The sequence below is a fragment of the Eulemur rufifrons genome, chromosome 6, assembly GCF_041146395.1.
Source record: "Eulemur rufifrons isolate Redbay chromosome 6, OSU_ERuf_1, whole genome shotgun sequence".
Lineage (NCBI taxonomy): Eukaryota > Metazoa > Chordata > Mammalia > Primates > Lemuridae > Eulemur > Eulemur rufifrons.
This window is the reverse complement of record NC_090988.1, coordinates 16427930-16442386: the sequence shown is the minus strand read 5'-3', so window position 1 is coordinate 16442386 and position 14457 is coordinate 16427930. Positions and strand designations below refer to the sequence as shown.

At 55.2% G+C, this 14457-nt stretch overlaps 1 protein-coding gene across 4 annotated transcripts; it reads left to right on the top strand.

Annotated features, from left to right (window-relative positions):
* The first annotated feature begins 295 nt into the window (after positions 1-295).
* Positions 296-13795, top strand: ABCG4 (ATP binding cassette subfamily G member 4). 4 transcript variants are annotated; one of them, XM_069468830.1, is made up of 16 exons: positions 296-522; positions 1221-1470; positions 4430-4484; positions 5253-5370; positions 5485-5617; positions 5751-5801; positions 5998-6143; positions 7928-8051; positions 8181-8295; positions 8487-8629; positions 9490-9588; positions 9870-10038; positions 10172-10272; positions 11363-11521; positions 11693-11811; positions 12035-13795. In XM_069468830.1, the coding sequence occupies exons 3-16, from the start codon at positions 4430-4432 to the stop codon at positions 12258-12260; spliced, it is 1758 nt and encodes a 585-aa protein (XP_069324931.1). In that variant the 5' UTR covers positions 296-522; positions 1221-1470; the 3' UTR covers positions 12261-13795. The 4 variants fall into 4 exon arrangements, with proteins under 4 accessions (XP_069324931.1, XP_069324930.1, XP_069324927.1 ...); XM_069468829.1 differs by lacking the exon at positions 4430-4484; XM_069468826.1 differs by lacking the exon at positions 4430-4484 and having other exon boundaries at positions 296-605.
* Positions 13796-14457: the final 662 nt, after the last annotated feature.

The window sequence follows — 14457 nt, the reverse complement described above, 5'->3', positions numbered from 1 at the left end:
CTTGAGAGTGATGGAATCTGAGCCCCACTCCCCCCCCCCCCACAACACACACCATTGTCTTGTCTGTCTTCCAGGGGCCTCTCCCCACTGAGTGACTCCAGCTCTCCTTTCTTCGGTACAACCAAGTCAGCGGTTCCCCGCCAACCCCCAGTCCTGGGTCCACAACTGCACGCCCTCAGGCCCCCGCCCCACGGGCGCAGCTCCTGTCTTCGCCATCCTTGCCCCTCGCGGGCTACGGGGCGGCGCGGGCCCTTTAAGAGCAGCGGGACCCGCTAGCAGTAGCTTGGAGAAGAGCGCAGTCGCCCGGCGGGCTCGGAGGACACCTCGCCGGGGACCGGCTCAGGGAACCGGGTGTGCCCAGCCAAGAGGAGTCGAGGCGCGACCTCAACCGCCCCTCCCCAACCTTGTCATCTCCTGTGACAGGAGGCTCGCCTCTCCTCGTCTCTCGTCCTGTCCTGGCCCCGCCCCGGCCCGGGCCACCGGGACCGGGAGCCGGGACGCGGGTGCCGCAGCCCGAGGCAGGTAAGGAGAGCCCTGACTCTCCATCCCCGGCCCGTGGCCGCGCTAAGCATCCGGGCCCCGCACCGGCCCAGGGGCGCGTCAAGGTGACTAGGCATGCGGGAGATGGGGCGGAGGGTTGAGCCCGTCTTGGGGTCTTAGTTGACCTGGGGGCTTTGAGTCTGGAAGGTGCGCCCGTCTTCGGGGAGCGCCTGGGGCGCGCGGGCCCAGGGGCGCGGGCGGGAGTGGCCGGCCTGGGCGAGAAGCCCAGAGGTGGGGAGGGGGTCGCAGCTGGAGGCCCAGAGCCTTCTCTTCTCCGCCTTCCCCGGCCCACCCTGCGCTCACCCTGCCAACCTGACCTCCTAGCTGGCGGCTTCTTCTCCCCCGCCCCCCACCCCTCCAGTCCCCAGGGGCTGCTGGCCTGCGGGGTAAGGAGATTAGAGGCGCCTCAGGGAGGAAGAAGTGGGTAAGGGCTTCCAGGGGCCCGGCTGGGGCCGGGCTGGGGCTGGGGCTGCCCGGGACCGAGCAGAGGTCGGGACTGAGCATTGCTGTGTTTGGGGGTGGGAGCAGATGCCCGAGCGGCCGCGAGTGGGGTGCTAACAGTCTCCGATCCGCCCAGAGAAGGAGGCGGGGAGTGGGGCGGGGGCAGCATTAGAACACAACGGAGCTTTGCGCCGAGACTCGGGGGTCTGCCCCGAACCGAGCAGGCCTTCTCCCCGCAGGCGGGCGGCGTGATGGCGGAGAAGGCGCTGGAGGCCGTGGGCTGCGGACTAGGGCCGGGGGCTGTGGCCATGGCTGTGGTGCTGGAGGACGGGGCGGAGCCCCCTGTGCTGACCACGCACCTGAAGAAGGTGGAAAACCACATCACTGAAGCCCAGCGCTTCTCCCACCTACCTAAGCGCTCAGCCGTGGACATCGAGTTCGTGGAGCTGTCCTATTCTGTGCGGGAGGGGCCCTGCTGGCGTAAAAGGGGTAGGGAGCTACGGGCCCTCTCTGAGTTGCCCCTCCAGGAGCAGGAGGCCTGGGTGTCCCCTGTTCGACGAGTCCTGCACCAGAGGGCTCTGTGGGACACTAACATCTGACCCCAGCCCCTCTCTCACTGTGCACAGAGCGGAAGTACCAGGACCTGTGCTCCCCACACCTGTGAGCACTGTGGGACACTAGGTGCAGTTGGTTACTGGAGCTTTCTCTTCTGAAGAGACCTATGGCCTTTGGTCCTTGAGTGGTCCTTGATGAGTTTTCCTGCTTTATTTTTGTGGAGGGTTCCTGCCTGTGAGGGCTGGGATGAGAAAGTGGGGGGCTGTGTCTGCAGGGCCTAACAATGCCCTTGGACCTAGTTTTAAGGATGTTCTCATTCCTGTCATCTTACTCCATTCTTGCCACAGTCCTGCAAAGCAGGGAGGGTGGAGGTTGGGCAGGATACATGTCATCTCCATGTTACTAATAAGGAAACTGAGGCCTAGGGAAGTTCAGCGACTTGACCAATGTCACACAGCTAATAGGTAGTAGAGCTGGGACCAGCTGGTTTCTCAGCTTCCCATACATTACCCTTTCCTCTCTTTTAACTTCCCTGGTACAACAGTCCCATCTCCTGCCCTTTCCCTCCTGTCAGGACGGTTCCCCTGGACCCTGACCATCCTCTGCATGCCCGTCCTGGACAGCTTGAGCTGGCAACAGAGAAGCTGGGGCTGTTTCCCAGAGCCAGGGCGTGGGCTAGGGGTGGGGCTGGGACATTGTTCTCTGAGGTTTGAGAAATAGATTTGGGGTGCCTCAGAGCAGGGCTGAGCATGAGTCGTCTCTGCACTCTCCACCCTCACTCCCATGAGTGACCAAAAGGTCACAGGGCCAATGGAAACCGAGGCATCTGGGCTCCCTGCCCAGTGTCCTATCCCTAAGCAGCCTCTCTAGGTCCTGAGACCAGCTCTGGGCAAAATGTTATTTCCTTAGCCCTCTCCTTTCCTCATAACTTTAAGGAGAAACAAAGATAAAAAAGAAAGGCGGGTAGATGGGCCAGCTAAATGGTTGCTTCAGCTTACCAGCCACACCCCGTGGCACCCCTGACTGGGTCCTTCCTTCCTTGCGACCTTGCCAGCCCCATTCTGCTCTACTGGCCATTTTGCCATCTCTTTCATCCCTTGCCTCTTTCTCTGCCCTCTGCCTTCGCCTCTCTGCCTTCTCTTTTCTGTTGAATCCCTCTCCCCTTCTCTAGAGGGGGAGCAATTAGGGGTAGGCAGAAAGGAAAAAGAGCAAGGGGGATGGAGAGAGGGAGAGTTCTATCTTTTCCCAGGTAAGAATTTTTCATCAGTCTTCCCTAATTATATATGGCGCTTCTTATTTTTCAAAACACCTTCCTATTAATTATTATTAATGATCTCACTTAATATTCACAATAACCCTATTAAGTCCTTAGAAGGAGATATTACTATCTTTCTTTTCTAGATGAGGAATTGGAAGCCCTAAAGATTAAGTGACTTAACAAAATTGCAAAAGAGTTACTGACTGTTGCAGGACTAGAATATTGGTGTCTCTCCAGCCAAAAGTCCTGGCAGGCCCCTTCCGTGCTAAGCAGTTGTACATCGGAAGTCATGGGTTCCCATGTAAGCTGTGTGACCTTGGGCAGGCTGCTTACCCTCTCCGGCCTTGCTTTCCTCATCTGTAAACAGGGATGATGAGAATACCCACCACATAGGCTTGTTGGGAAGCTCAATTGGACAATATCTCTGAAAAGCAAGCGTAAGATGATATTTGTATTAGGCACAAATATTTGGCTGAGACTAATTGAGGGGAAGGTTCGTCATTGACAGTTTCTTCTCCTGCAAAAGAGATCACTTCCTGTGAGTGGCTCTGAAAGACATAAGCTGGAGTGCAGCACCGGACCTCTTTCTGATTGGTGGGGAGGAGCACTGAGGAGAGGGTTGGAGCTCATGGCTTCCCCTCCCCCAGGAAAGAACTTTATGTGTGACCCTGGGTGAGTCATTGGATGTGCCTGGGCCCCAGTTGCCTCATCCATGTTGTTAGAGGAGCAGCTGAGGTGTCACGCTTCGTAAACCATAAAGCACCGTGCAGGCAGTTGGTATGATCAGGACCTGGTTGTGGGCAGGAGCTGCACCCCCTTCTGACAGGAAGTGTCCAGAGGGACAGCTGGGTCTGGAGCACAGTCCTAGGTGCAGTGGAGGGAGGGTTAAATATGGCATCCTTCACTGTCTCTGCTAAGGAGGTAGAGTGGGGAGGGAATCGGGCTCTCTGGGGGTCGGCGGAGGGTGGCAGAAAGAAAAGTGCTAGGTGAGGGATTGGTGTCTCCCCCTTACAAAGGCAGGTCTGCAAAAGCAGCAGGCAATGCCCTCCTCACTGGCCTCAGCCTTCCTCTCTACTCCCACGTCTCGCCAGGTAACTCCCGTGTACGCTCTGCCCGCTGTTCCTGGATTGTATTAGATAGATAGATGCTTTCGTACCACAGAGCTTTTCCTTACAAAGCCTGGAGGGCCCCTGCCTTCTCTCTGCCTTTTGAGATCCTGATCATCTTTCAAGGCTTAGCTCAAATGCTACCTCTCCCATGAAGCCACTCCTGATTTCCCCTTACCTTTCCACCCTCATCAATTCCATTTTCTGTATTCTCATGGCACATTATCTGTACTTCTGTTATAACCCTTATTTTATTTTTCTTCAGGTCATAGATGTTTTCTTGTCAATCTTACCTAGACTGTAACCTTCTTGAGGGCAGAAACTGTGTCTTCCTCATTTTTTTGTCCAGTGTTTGGTACAGAGCTTGGTGTATAGTAGATATCAATAAGCATTTATCAAATGGATTTAAAAATGTCACTTTTTAAATGCACTCTGTATGCCAAGCACTGTGTCATATGCTTTACATATATTATCTCATGGAATCTTACAACAACCCTATGAGATAGGTACTATCATCCTCATTTTACAGATGAGGGACCTGGAGCTCAGAGAGGTTAAGCAACTTGCCCGAGGTCACACAGCTGGTAAGTGTGGAGCCAGAATTTGAACCCAGATCCACCTGACTCCAAACCGGTGCTCTAAATGCATATGCTGCCTCCCAATGAATGAATGAAAGGTGAGATTTTACTGGGCCATGTTAGGGGCTGTAGAGACAAGCCTGGTGGGCAGAGAGAGCACAAAGAAGGAGGCTTTTTCAGAATGAGACAAAAGCTCTGAGAACACACACTCATAAAACACTTACTGAGCATCTATTACATGCCAGATAGTCTGCTGAGGTTACAAAGATGAGTAAGACACAGACCCTGCCCCCAAGGAGCTCACTGTCAAAGAGGCTGGGGGACCAGGGCAAGTGACAGGCACATCGAGTAACCAACATGCTGGAATATGAGAAGTGAAGTGCTATGGGGACACAGAGGAGAGTCACTGAGTTCGGGCCTGATTAGTGGGAAGGTTTTCCTGGAGGGGGTGACAGTGATCACTGTGATTACAGAAGAGGACCAGGGTCTTCTATAACCTCGATCCCCTCTCCACACCCATCCAAGAAATGTGTGGGTTTTCCCACGGCCTTCAGAAAAGGATTGTCACCTCTGGTACTTTGGTATTAGTGGTGGTTGTTTCTAAAGGGACAGGATGAGAGGGATGGGTTATTTCTGGGGCTCTGCGGGTTGCTCCTCCATCCTAACCAGTCACACAGAGTAAGGACTGCCTATTTCACGGCTGTCCCTAAGAGCTTTGGGGGTGCCTCTGTTCGCTGTAGCCCTGACCAAAAATCCCTCCCTCCCCTGCTACAGGTTATAAGACCCTTCTCAAGTGCCTCTCAGGTAAATTCCGCCGCCGGGAGCTGATTGGCATTATGGGTCCCTCGGGGGCTGGCAAGTCCACGTTCATGAACATCTTAGCAGGATACAGGTGAGAATGAGGCTGGGGTGGAAAGGGGGCAGGACCCAGGAAGAAGGATCCCGGGGGCAGCATGGGAGCTATGGAAGTCACTTTGAACCCCATCCCCAACCAATGTCCCTGTAGAGAGTCTGGAATGAAGGGGCAGATCCTGGTCAACGGGCGGCCGCGGGACCTGAGGACCTTCCGCAAGATGTCCTGCTACATCATGCAGGATGACATGCTGCTGCCACACCTCACAGTGTTGGAAGCCATGATGGTGAGGGCTGGATGGCCATCCCCTCCTCCCAGCAGTCCCCTGCTGTCTGCTGTCCCCACCCTCCCCACTGACTGGGGGTCAAGGTAGTGCCCCCTCTCACACGTACCCTTCTTGCCTTCTCTCTGGGCCCCAGGTCTCTGCTAACCTGAAGCTGAGTGAGAAGCAAGAGGTGAAGAAGGAGCTGGTGCGTGTGGAAGGGTAGACACGTGGACGGCTGCCCTCATGATGCTATTGAGTTCTGGGGCCCTGAGCTGGGGGTGGGAGAGTGGCAGCCAAGCCAGAGACAAGGGACTTGAGGGAGATGCTCTTTGAAGTTGGGGTGGTGCCTGGGGGAAGCAGAGACTCTGAAGCTGACCTGAGGTGGGTGGGGGTGGGGCCAGGTGACAGAGATCCTGACGGCACTGGGCCTGATGTCCTGCTCCCACACGAGGACAGCCCTGCTCTCCGGCGGGCAGAGGAAGCGCCTGGCCATCGCCCTGGAGCTGGTCAACAACCCACCTGTCATGTTCTTTGATGAGCCCACCAGGTAGCTCTCCCCCTCCTCGCCCATTGGGAGACCCCCCTCTCTCCCCTCAGCCCTGAGCCAGGGCTGGAGGCTGCATCTTCTCCATGACTGGGAACCGGAGCCTCTGTGTGCAGCCTCCTGGGGCCGCGATAACAGCTTACTCCTCATCTGCATCCTTGCCAAGCCCCATCCTTCCCCCAGGCAGAGACCTGCATGTCCTCCTTGATTGATGCTCCTTCTCCTGTCCCCCACAGCCACCAGCCACCAAGCCCTGTTGATTCTATCCCCCCCAACCCCCGCCCCGCCTTTTTTTTTTTTTGAGACAGTGTCTCCCTCTGTTGCCCGGGCTAGAGTGCCGTGGCATCAGCCTAGCTCACAGCAACCTCAAACTCCTGGGCTCAAGCAATCCTCCTGCCTCAGCCTCCCGAGTAGCTGAGACTACAGGCATGCGCCACCATGCCCGGCTAATTTTTTCTATATATATTTTTAGTTGTCCAGATAATTTCTTTCTATTTTTAGTAGAGACGGGGTCTCGCTCTTGCTCAGGCTGGTCCTGAACTCCTGACCTCGAGCGATCCTCCCGCCTTGGCCTCCCAGAGTGCTAGGATTACAGGTGTGAGCCACCGCACCCGGCCTCTGTCCATTTTTGATGTCTCTCAGATTCTCCCTGTCCCATCTCTGGTGCCAGTGCTTAAGTTTAGGACATCATTAACAGACTTAATCTCCTCGTCTCCAGTGTCTCCCAGCCAATCCTTCTTCCCAACAGCGGCCAGGGTGAATTTTCGAGAAGACAAGTCTGGCTGTACTCATTCCCTTTCTTAAAAACATGCAACAATTCTCATTTGTCCTCAAAATAAAGTCAGGTGACTTACAAGGTCCTGGTCTGAATCTGCTTCACTAGCCTCATGTCTTGTATTTTATGCTCTAATAATACTGAGTTGCTTGTAATTCCCTAGTCAAGCCACATGTTCCATGCCTCTAAGCTTTGCCCATGCTGTGTTTTCTGCTGGAATGCCCTTCACCTCCATGCCTCCTCTTCCACAGTCACCTAGCTTGGCTCCTACTCCTTGTAGGCTCACTCAGAAACCTTCTCTAACTACCCTCCAACACCCTGCCACAGCGGAGCTGAATCCTCCCTCTCTCACTCATGTAGCTACAGCACTTTCCACATTACCTAAAATCATCTCTGCACTTGTCTATCCCTCCAGACAAGAATCTATGTCTTATTTATGCATCATTTTAATCCCAGTGCCTGGCATACAACAGGTGCTTAATATATGCTTGTTAGGCCGGGTGCAATGGCTCATGCCTGCAATCCCAGCATTTTGGGAGGCTGAGGTGGGAGGATCACTTGAGGCCAGGAGTTTGAGACCAGCCTGGGCAACTTAGGGAGACCCCCATCTCTACAAAAATTAAGAAAAATTAGCTGGGTGTGGTGGCACACGCCTATAGTCACAGCTACTCAGGAGGCTAAGGCCAGAGAATCGCTTGAGCCCAGGAATTTGAGGTTCCAGTGAGCTATGATTGTGCCACTGCACTCTAGCCTGGGTGACAGAGTGAGACCCTATCTCAAAATAACAAATAAGTATATGAATATGCTTTTAAAACTGAACAGTGCTCTGGGCTTCTGGGTACCCCTAAGTGCCTGAACCATACAGGATACTGGGGGTTGGGGCGGGGGGGTGGCCAGAGTGACCTCTTCATGCCGGGTCCATCCCCTTCACAGCAACTGCCCCTCCCCAAACACTCCCTTCTCTCGGCCCCACCCATCTCACTGGGCCCCCTGGTGGCCTCTCTCTGGACAGCGGTCTGGACAGCGCCTCTTGTTTCCAAGTGGTGTCCCTCATGAAGTCCCTGGCTCAGGGGGGCCGTACCATCATCTGCACCATCCACCAGCCCAGTGCCAAGCTCTTCGAAATGTTTGACAAGGTGAGTGCCTCCAGGCCTCAAAGAAGATTGGCCTGAGATGCAGGGATGGAAGGGGGTTGGTGGAGGCGCTGGCAGGTCCCTGCCTGGCCTGTCCAGTGTGTCTTCCTCACCCTTCTCTTTCTGTTTCAGCTCTACATCCTGAGCCAGGGTCAGTGCATCTTCAAAGGCGTGGTCACCAACCTGATCCCCTATCTGAAGGGGCTTGGCTTGCACTGCCCCACCTACCACAACCCAGCTGACTTCAGTGAGTGGGGGCCGGTGGCAGGGGCTGGGATGCAGCGGTGGCCAAACCCGGGGCTCAGGTCCTGCACTCAGGCCTCCTGCAGGCAGAGATCTCACTGTCACCTGCCTTTGCCGCATACCCAAGGAGGGGCTGACGTGTCCTTGGGAAGTAAGGGTGAATCTTAGCTGAGCGCTGTGCTCTGTGTCCCCCAGTCATCGAGGTGGCCTCTGGCGAGTATGGAGACCTGAACCCCATGCTGTTTAGGGCTGTGCAGAATGGGCTGTGCGCCATGGCTGAGAAGAAGAGCAGCCCTGAGAAGAATGAGGTCCCTGCCCCCTGCCCCCCTTGCCCTCCGGTGAGTAGGGGTGAAGAGGGCAGAGAGGGCAGAGTGGGGGAGGGGACAACGGCTGCCTTGCCAAAGAGGCTGTTACCCGGATGGCATCGCAGTTGTTGGGTACTAGGAAGAACCTAGGACTTGGGATCGGCCTATTATTAGCAGCTGTGTGACTTTAGGCACGTTACTTAACCTCTTTGCACTTCAGTTTCCTCACTCATTCATTCAACAAATTCATGTTGACCATCTATAGTGTGTTGTCCTCAGTGCTGGCACAGTGCCCATCTGGTAAGCAAGACCAACGCTGTCCCTGGCCTAGTGGCCAGCGTGGCTTACTGTCATCTCTAACTTGGAGATGATGATACTAGTTCACAGGGTTACTGGGGCACTAATTAGATAATCACGTAAAGCTCTTAGCACTGTAGCAGGTACAGCAGGTGTTTGCCCAGTGCCACTTCTCTTCCTTAAATGAGATACTATGAACGTTGAAGATCAGAAAGGTTAGTTATTATTGTTACTGTTGTCATCATTATTAAATAGTATTATTGTGAAATGGGTGGTATAAACGAATTACACTGTTAGGGTTAATGTCTTCCAAAGGATTAAAGAAGTGACTGATCTACTCTTGGCCACCATAAGTGTCCATGACTTCCTTTCCATCTCCTCCCTCTCAAGTGTTTGGCCCGCTCCTTGCGTCTCTCTCTGAATCTTGCTCTGATTCACACTCCTAGGGTCAGCTTCCAGGTACACAACTCCATGAGGGAGGATTGTAGAGCTGGAGGACCCCTGCCCTGGGGAAGGGCTCAGGGCTTTTCTCATTCACTGAGCTGGTTGGGCTGTGGGTGGTGGGATGGGCTCACCTGATCATTTCTTCTTCCCAGGAAGTGGATCCCATTGAAAGCCACACCTTTGCCACCAGCACCCTCACACAGTTCTGCATCCTCTTCAAGAGGACCTTCTTGTCCATCCTCAGGGACACGGTGAGGTGTCAAGTTGGGGCAGAGGAGGCTGGCATAGGCCTGGTCTTGTGGGCTGTAGGATCCCAGCAGCTGGGGTGGGAATGGGGCCCCTTCCTCTGCAGCTCCCCCCAGCAATGCTCCTGAGGTGGGAATAGGGTGGGAATGGGGCTCCTTCCTCCGCAGCTCCCCACCACAGTGCATCTATGTGCCAGTGAGGGCAGCTCTGAGCTCCTACCCCACTGTGGCCTACCCATCCCTGGCCTGTGACACATCCCCTCTCCTGGTGATGCCCCCTCCCACAGGTCCTAACTCACCTGCGGTTCATGTCCCACGTGTTGATCGGTGTGCTCATCGGTCTCCTCTACCTGCATATCGGCGATGATGCCAGCAAGGTCTTCAACAACACCGGCTGCCTCTTCTTCTCCATGCTGTTCCTCATGTTCGCTGCCCTTATGCCAACTGTGCTCACCTGTGAGCTGAGCTGCCCTGGGCATGGGGCGTGGGCGTGGGCGTGGGCGTGGGCGTGGGCGTGGGCGTGGGTGCTGGAGTACGGGGCAGGAGCCAGGGTGGCTCTCAGCTGCACCTAATCAGCCTGTGTCCTCAGTCCCCTTAGAGATGGCAGTCTTCATGAGGGAGCACCTCAACTACTGGTACAGCCTCAAAGCGTATTACCTGGCCAAGACCATGGCTGATGTGCCCTTTCAGGTGAGCCTCTTCCTCCTGCCTGCCCACTGCCTCCACCTTGCCTTGCTCCCTCCCTCCTTGCTTGCCTGCCTCCCTCAACCTTGTCACTTTCCTCCCCTTCTTTTCCTTCTACCCACTTAGGAACTAGGTGGTGAGTACTTACCACCCACCAGGCTCTGAACCAGGCCCTAGGGATGTAGCAGCGAACTAGACTGACCTTGTGGGACTTTCGTTTTCATGGGAACAAACAGAAAATGATGAAAGTAATAACCCTACAAATGACTCTGTAAATCTTAGAGGCAGTAGAGAATAGTGTAGGCTCTGGAGCCTTCCTGCTACTTGCTAGCTCCAAGATGTTGGGCAAGTCACCTAATCTCTTTGCTTCAGTGTCGCCGTCTATAAAATGGGATGACATTAGTATGTACCTCAGAATTGTTTGTGAGAATTAAATGAGTTAGTGCACGTAAAGTACTTAGAGTAGTGCTTGGCACATACTAATGCCAAATAAATGTTAGCTGGTTTTGTTGTTACTGCCGCCATCATCCTGTTCCAAGCACCAGGGCCACCAGTAATCCACAGGGCACCTTTGTGCAAATTAGAAAAATGGTGCCCTTCGTCAGGGTGGACACTGCACTGTGATGGTGCTTGGCTTAGTGAAAAGAGCGCAGGCTGGATCTTGGCCTCTGGCTGTCTCTTGAATGGACACCCTTGTGCAGGGAACAACTGTATGTAGTGGGCTCAGTCGCTTCCCTCCAGGAGTTGATGCTCTCATACGAGGAAAGAAATACTGTCCTATGGAAGTTAATTAATTAACGATATAAGGAATAAGCTTGTCCAGATGGGAAGGACTTTAGGAGCTCAAAGGAAGGAGAAGTCACCGTGCCTGAACTGGTCAGAGTGGGCCCAATGGAAGAGGTGGGACAGGAAGATGAGTGAGGTTCATAAAGTCAGGGGACATGTGTCACACAGCATGAGCAAGAGTTTGCAGTCAGGATAGGCATGGGCACTCTGGGAATAGGTGTTTTAGAGGCTCATGCCCGGGTGTAGCAGAGAGTCTCGGCCACTGTGCCCCTGGTGTGAAGTCCACTGCCCAGCTGTGGTCGCTCCCCAGGTGGTGTGCCCAGTGGTATACTGCAGCATCGTGTACTGGATGACAGGCCAGCCAGCTGAGACCAGCCGCTTCCTGCTCTTCTCAGCCCTGGCCACCGCCACGGCCTTGGTGGCCCAATCTCTGGGGCTGCTGATTGGAGCCGCCTCCAACTCCCTGCAGGTAGGAGGGCTGGCTCATGGGGATTCCCAAGTGGGGGTGAGGTCTTGTGGGAGGAAACAGGGGCTAGCATAAGGGGTGGGATGGACCTACTGGGAAGCCCTGGGGCCACCCCAGTCCTGGGTCTGTCCTAGTCACCCCTATGATGGCCCAGCCCCTTCTCTTACCCTCTAGGTGGCCACCTTTGTGGGCCCCGTTACCGCCATCCCTGTCCTCTTGTTCTCCGGCTTCTTTGTCAGCTTCAAAACCATCCCCACTTACCTGCAATGGAGCTCCTACCTCTCCTATGTCAGGTCAGTGCCCTTCCCTCCCATTTGCCCCTGCTCCTCCCTGCAGGAGGCGGTGTCCAGGTCTTCCTGGGTTATGCCAAGTCTGGTGCCTGTCCTATTATTCTTTGGGTAGGGGCACCCTGGCAGGCCCCCAGGAGTGACAGCATTGCAGCTAGGCTCCAGCGATTTACCCAGGGAGCAGAGACCCTGTGCTCTGGATCCTGTTCTGATGTCTGTGCCTGCCTAGGTATGGCTTTGAGGGTGTGATCCTGACGATCTATGGCATGGAGCGGGGAGACCTGACATGCTTAGAGGAACGCTGCCCGTTCCGGGAGCCACAGAGCATCCTCCGAGCGCTGGATGTGGAGGATTCCAAGCTGTACATGGACTTCCTGGTCTTGGGCATCTTCTTCCTGGCCCTGCGGCTGCTGGCATACCTTGTGCTCCGTTACCGGGTCAAGTCAGAGAGATAGACCTTGCCCCTGGCCTGCGCCCAGCCCCCGCAGCAGGAAGCCCCGCCCCCAGCCCTTTGGGACTGTTTTAACCTTGTAGACTTGGGCACTGGTTGCTGGTGTAGCTGCCCTCCCCTCCCTCGGTCCTCCACAGGCTGGCTGATGGACTGTGCTTCCAGCCTGGGCCCTGGGAGGGGGGGCGCCAGCCCTCCCCACCATGTCTAGGAGTCTTCCCAAATTGATGCTATTTGTAGCTTCCTCCCTACTCTCTCCAACACCTGCATGCAAAGACCACTGGGAGGCTGCCGCCCTCCTTGCCCAAGGCATCCTCCTTTGTTGTCTGCCTGGGGGCCCCAGGCTCTCCAGGATCCCACTTACAACTGACCAAAGTGGCCCCCTCTGGGGGTCCCCACCACACAAGTGTTTGTAAACTGGGCTGCTATAAGGTTGGAGTTCCAGGGCTGGGCCCTGGTGGGGTCCCCTGTAAGTCCCATTATGGACATGGGAGTAGAGCAGGGAAGGACTCTGGAAGTCTCTTCCTCCTCCTCTCCTTCTCCCCACCCCCTGACCCTGGCTGATTTGGACAATCTGCTGGGACAGAAAGCTGGGTTTTCTGTCTGGGTCACCACTCTCAATCCTGGGGATTAGAGAGGCCTGGGCCTTTGGGATGCTCCCTCCCACCTCCCCATCACCTTGGTGGGGGGTAGGGCCTGGTGGCACCTCTGCAATAATGTCTGTGTTCCTCTCCCACCTGCCACTGGACCTGGAGAATGCACTTTATTCTGGGGGGTGAGTGAGGGAAGACCCAACCCTCCTTTCTCGCTGTTCCTGATGCTCGGTCCCGTGATGCTCCCTCCTTCTCTGGAGTGACAGGCACATACATGCGAACAGGCAATCTCAGCCCTACACGCTCACCATCTCCTACAGTGCAGAGGAAGAGTGACGGTGTCGTGGTGGTAGGGTCGGGGGTGCTGTGGGGAGGGCAGTGCCGACCTCCTCCTGGGGAATCTTACTTTGGAGACTCTAAGGATGAGGCTGGTGCTGCCCAGGATGTCTCCAGGATCTGCAGGTGTCTACCCGTCAGTCTTCCCTCCCTCCCAAGCCAGGGGTGGCACAGGGCACTAGCTCCCTGGAGTTCAGGACCCAACACAAGCACAAGCACGGGCATAAGTTGGCCTTGGCCACTGCCACCCCACGGCCCTCCTTTTGTGCTCCACACTGGCATTCTCACTGCCCTACCACTTCCCCAGCAGCTTGCTGCTCATTCAAACTCCCGTCCATGTCCCTCCTCCCCTTCCCATCAGCAGGTGGCCCCTGGGCATCAGGTGGCAGACACACCCGGAGCATGTGTGGCTTTCCTGGTGGGTCCAGGCTCATTCTGCTTCTGATTTCCCCTCCCCCAGGGTTCTTTCCCCCCCTCGTTCCTATACACATCCCTCTGTACCTGCCTTCACCCTGCCACAGCGTCTTCCCATCACACAGAGATGCCAGTTGTATTTGTGGGATTTCACCTGTTATTAATAAAACCTATATTTATACAGTATGCAGTGTGTAAATGTGTAGGATCTGCCACTTGGTACCATGGGCTGTGAGGGGGTCTTCAATGCACTTAGCAAGATGTCTGTCAGCTTTGGGGAGTCTGTGGCAGGGGATGGTAAGTCCTGAGTATATGTCGAACTAGTGAATGTGTAGCTTAAGAAATATTTGTGTCATGCTTTACATCTTACAAATGCTTCATGTTCATTATCTACAGGGAGTCCCACGCCAACCCTGTATACCCTCATGACAACTCATTTTGCAGATGAGAGCACGGAGACTTGGGTTAAGTAACCTGCCCAATGGCCCTGGCTAGTGGAGGAGGAGCCAGGCCTGGAGACCGGGTCCTCTGCCTCCAGACTCCCCGTCTTGGCATTGGTCAATGACACTTGTTCACGGTGGCTGTGCATGCTGCATGTGGGTGTTCTTGCCCAAGTGATACATGCCTCTCTCTTCAGGGATCACTGAGTCTTGGTTGTATCTACAGGGGAGGGGTGTGTTACTGGTCACGAAGGGCAGTGGGAAGCAGGAAGGACCCTGGAGCCCCATCACTAGGATAGGCATGGCAGGGACTTCATTGGCCTACTCCACCTTTCCCCTTTTCTTCTCCTCTTCTTTCCCACTGGGCCACACTTACTAGGGCTAAGCCATCACCCAACAGGACTGCAGATGGTTTAGCGGC